The sequence below is a fragment of the Saccostrea cucullata genome, unplaced genomic scaffold (genome assembly GCF_032062105.1).
Source record: "Saccostrea cucullata isolate Sc308-1 unplaced genomic scaffold, CSIRO_AGI_Scuc_v1 ctg5877, whole genome shotgun sequence".
NCBI classification, from domain to species: domain Eukaryota; kingdom Metazoa; phylum Mollusca; class Bivalvia; order Ostreida; family Ostreidae; genus Saccostrea; species Saccostrea cuccullata.
Window position 1 is genome coordinate 4,963 of NW_026929379.1, and position 4,345 is coordinate 9,307.

General features: G+C 33.8%; 1 protein-coding gene across 1 annotated transcript; it reads right to left on the bottom strand.

The window, feature by feature from the left end:
* Positions 1 to 3,142: 3,142 nt before the first annotated feature.
* On the bottom strand, positions 3,143 to 3,933 carry LOC134280703 (uncharacterized). The gene is made up of 2 exons (XM_062763148.1): positions 3,817 to 3,933; positions 3,143 to 3,532 (listed from the first exon to the last, which is right to left on the bottom strand). The coding sequence occupies exons 1-2, from the start codon at positions 3,931 to 3,933 to the stop codon at positions 3,143 to 3,145; spliced, it is 507 nt and encodes a 168-aa protein (XP_062619132.1).
* Positions 3,934 to 4,345: the final 412 nt, after the last annotated feature.

Sequence of the window (4,345 nt, forward strand, 5' to 3'; positions counted from 1 at the left end):
TGCAATGAAAAATCACATATCTCAAAATCTATAGTAGTCTCTCTCCAACACAGGAGTTATGTTTCTTTTGTAACAATTAAGTAGAAAAAGTTACTGACTAGACCAGAGGCCTGTTGAACAAAATGAATGTTGGCCAACACTTTCCAAGATTTATTTTATCTCCAACGGAAATGTTCTTGAGCATCAGAAATGATTCATGAACATTTTCTCAGTTGAGCAGGTCTCTGAATTTGAACTTTGAACTCTGTGTCCTTTACCATCAGGCAACTGAGCTATCTGACCACTGGTGAACAAACCTACTTTTATATGGCAATAGTGAATAGAATAAAATGACATTCCTTCTTCCTTAAATGTCCTAACACCCCCCCCCCTTTCCCAAAGACACCTCACCAACTCAGACTTGTCTTTGGAAGGTATCTTTCATCTGAGAAATGAAACAGGAAATAAGACAACATGTATTATTTTAACTATTAACTTTCCATTACCGTTTGAAACTTGTGCAGGTGTTTTATGGTATAATTGACATCAAACCTATGATTTAAAGACAGGTATTAATAATTATTAAATCATGGCACACCATAGATATATACACCATGAATATATATTTCACATCAGGGACAATGTCCTCTGCAGTTTACTCCACTACAAGCTCAGTGACTGCAGTTAGTAATGGTGATCACACATTGATAATCTTCTACAGTGGAAAACATCTCTCTTTGTAATCCATCTCCTGGAAAAAAATAGCCAGGGGCGAAACAGCTGATTCATATTTCTCCTCCATTGCGAATTGAAGAAACAGAGTTATGGCACGTAAATTAGGTATTTCTTACTTAATTTGCTTCTTTGATTGCCATGGCCAACAAAGAATGTAGCCAGAATCGTCTGCGACTTTTGGCGACCTTTGTGGGATTTCATGTAAAAGAGCCACTGATTCTGTGTACATCTTCCAGTCTCAATGACCAGGATCTGCCAATACACAGGGATTTATAGAAATCCATTAGACATATACTTTCTGGTATTGGAAGCTTTTTCGCATCATAAGAGATTTATATTTTTCTTATTAGGAGCCTGATGTGTTTGTTTGTTTTGGGTAGGAATAGGTTGCTTTTTTCAGGAGATCAATAAATATTTAGTAGATCTACTTATATACACATAATTATATATTTTGATTGGTGTTCTGATCTCTCAAGCTTGAAGAATCCTTGAGGTTGTGTATATTGACTGATGTAAACCAAAAATAGAAACACAATAAAAAATCTTTACTGTATAATTACATGTGATCTAGATATTTTAATGCCCAGCCAAGTTGCCTGTCTAGGAAATAAGCATGAATTATAAGTCAATTTGTTCACTTAGGTTTGTTTGATTGAATCTTAAAAGAGTGACTTGTGTTCCAAATGAAATGAGGATAGGACATTTACATTTTACTAAAATACGTGGTCAAAGGAATGTGTTTTTTTTGTTTTGTTTGTTTGTTTGGTTTTTTTTTTGCTTTGACAATTTTGTTGGTACGTGTTCTTGTTAAGCTCTGTTTTGGACAGCCCAAATAGGATTTTCATTTTCAGAGTTATTAACGAGGCCGAGTCTAATTATTTCTGCCTTAGGGATTTTGATAATTTTTTGATAATTAATTTTTACTGTAATATTAATTGTTTTAGGATTAAAAAATCGAATGTTTACCACCCCGATTTCTTAGTGGGCCTTCTTAAATGTTGTCAAACTTTAATACTATTGGACCCTATGGGAATTTGTTGGAAAATTGCCAAATTATTACATTTTTCCAATATTTTTTGTACTTCTGCCCAAGGGATTTCTTTTTCATTCAAGTAAATGAAAGTAAATGTAAAAAGTCACCAAATTGTAAAATTTCAAAAAGATCACCATCTCGATTGGTCTAGTTAGTAATTACTAGATTTATTTTTTCGAAGCCAAATACCTCTAAAATTGCTGTATTACGCTATAGATACATATCTTTGCTGATGAATTATCGGTGCATACAATTTTTTTCTGCATAAATAGCAATTTTTCGATTGCTAGTATATTTCTTGGGAAGTTATGTCATGAGTTTTTAGTATAATACAGTGTGTATCCATGAACGTCTTGAACATACAAGCGAGTCCTGCGTCATTCTTCGGCGTCATGCATTGCTTACAAAATCCGAAAATGGTGACGTTGTTAGAGCCATTTCAACATTCTTTTTCCAATAATTGTAGTTTAATCACATTTTCAGATCAGTAGGAGTTACAAATATTGTTTATTTTGTATTAAAATTATTTTCAAAGGTGTACTGTCACACAAATGACTGCATGAAATTAAAAAGCTGCGCAAAGTGATGCGCACTCAAATTAGACTCGGCCTCGTTAAGGTAAATCATATTCTGATTTCAACGCAACCTTTATTTGGTCAAATTTAAACATCAAAATCACAAAATTCTTGCCCCTGAGATATGGATAAGTTGGTCTCACATAATACATCCAAATAATTTAATTCAGTCTTTTTTTCTCAAATTTCTCACAGTAAAAACATAACCCCAAGGTTCCAGGTTCAAGCCCCCAGAGGTGGGCTTTAATTATCATGAAATATAAAAATCACACTGCATCTTTACTTTTGACATTTTACAAATGTAAATTCTACAAATTGTAAAATCTATTGACACAAAACTAAGGTGCCAATCTTGGATTAGGTTTATCATACATGTATAACAGAGTTATTTCGCGCATTTAATACTGTAAATCACTTTTTATTCGCGAGAACTTTATTTTCGAGTAATTACACGAAACAGTTTACTCGCGAAAATTTATTTCTCGCGTATAATAGTGTTCCTTAATATTATATAGAGCAATAACCAAAATTCGTGAAAATTTTGTCTCGCTTATCAAGAGTCAATGACTATCTCGTGAAAAAAAAGTGTCGCGAAAATTTAGTGATCTACAGTAAATAACACACTGGAACAAATGAAGCACAATAATCTTAACGTGAATGATTTATTTTTGAGGGGAAAAAAATGCTTCAAAATTACATACAATGAACATATGATTATAAATGTGTCAATTAAGTCCACAACTAGTGCAAATGAATGTCAGATCATTCTTCTATTCTTGAAATATAAAATGCAGTACTGTAATGAAAGATTGGCATGTAATCAACTTTCCTGCATATACGTGATTTTTTTAATTAGTTTATTATCACTAAGAGCCACAAACAGATTGTCATTTGTGTCTACACATAATCCCCAGGGACTTTTAAGTCCATATATGAAACGGAGGAACTGTCCATCCTGGTCCAGGATGTGAACACAGTCTTGGAAATGATTATTGATAAGGATGTGACTCTGACTGTCTGTGGTGATACCTTTTGGATAGAAGTGTTTGTTCATTGGAACAGAGATATCGCCAGCATATCTAAATCTCAGTTTCCCAGCCTGATTGACCACCACTATTTTCTCAGCTCCTTCATCAGCCACACAGATATCCAGGTTCTTGTTCTCAATGATATATTTATTAGATTTACCAGATGAATAGAGAGGAGTACCCTATCATCAAACTGAATGATTTGTTTCTTTGTGGAACCAGAGTAACGGACAACTCTTGTTGACTGTTTGAAATCATAACTGTTCATGACAACCAAGAGGTCACCTGAGAAGGTATAGCAGATATAAAGGGGTGTCCATTTCTTTAATTGGATCAAAGTCTCAATTTTTTTATTCTCTACAATGTTCACAGTTCTGTCTATAGGATCAGTATAAACAAGATTTCTTTGTCCTACTACTGCTATGTCAGCAGGGATGTTCCATGACTTGGTTTGGATAGTACTTACAGATGTTCCCCAAATGACACTGAAGAGTTTCATTATGTTCTCATCTCCACATGTCCAGACATTATCATCATTCAGACAGGCCACACTATTAAGTTTGTATTCATATTTGGTGTACATTGTAGTGTTAATCTCTGGTTCATCAAGCAGCTGCTTAACTGGAGGAGAACTGCAACCATGTCCTTTTGAAGTTATTTTACTTGGTGATATGGTCCCAAACAGGCTACTAAGTTTTTTCCCTTTAATTGTCCATGGAAAGAATGTAGGAAATGACAGTGCAAGGTTTTGTGGAAGTTTCCTGTATTCATCTGTTTTAAATGTAATGGTAAACAGTTCTGAAATATCAAGGGAGTCTAATATTCACAAGATTAATTGTGTTGATTTTATCCTTTATTTCAGAAATTTTCTCATTAATTTCATTCAGCTGATTCTTAAGAATTTTAAAATGGTTAGTTTTCATTTCATCAACTTCAGCTTTAAGTTTTGTAACAGCTTTGTCAATTTCTTGGTGCCATTCTTCTCCATGTTTTGT

What these genes read in the sequence shown, in the direction of transcription:
- LOC134280703 (XM_062763148.1), bottom strand. Translation starts at nt 3,933, where the DNA reads ATGTACACCAAATATGAATACAAACTTAATAGTGTGGCCTGTCTGAAT. An exon ending in GTGTCATTTGGGGAACATCT is followed by an intron (nt 3,533 to 3,816) that starts GTAAGTACTATC and finishes GTTTGATGATAG; the next exon opens with GGTACTCCTCTCTATTCATC.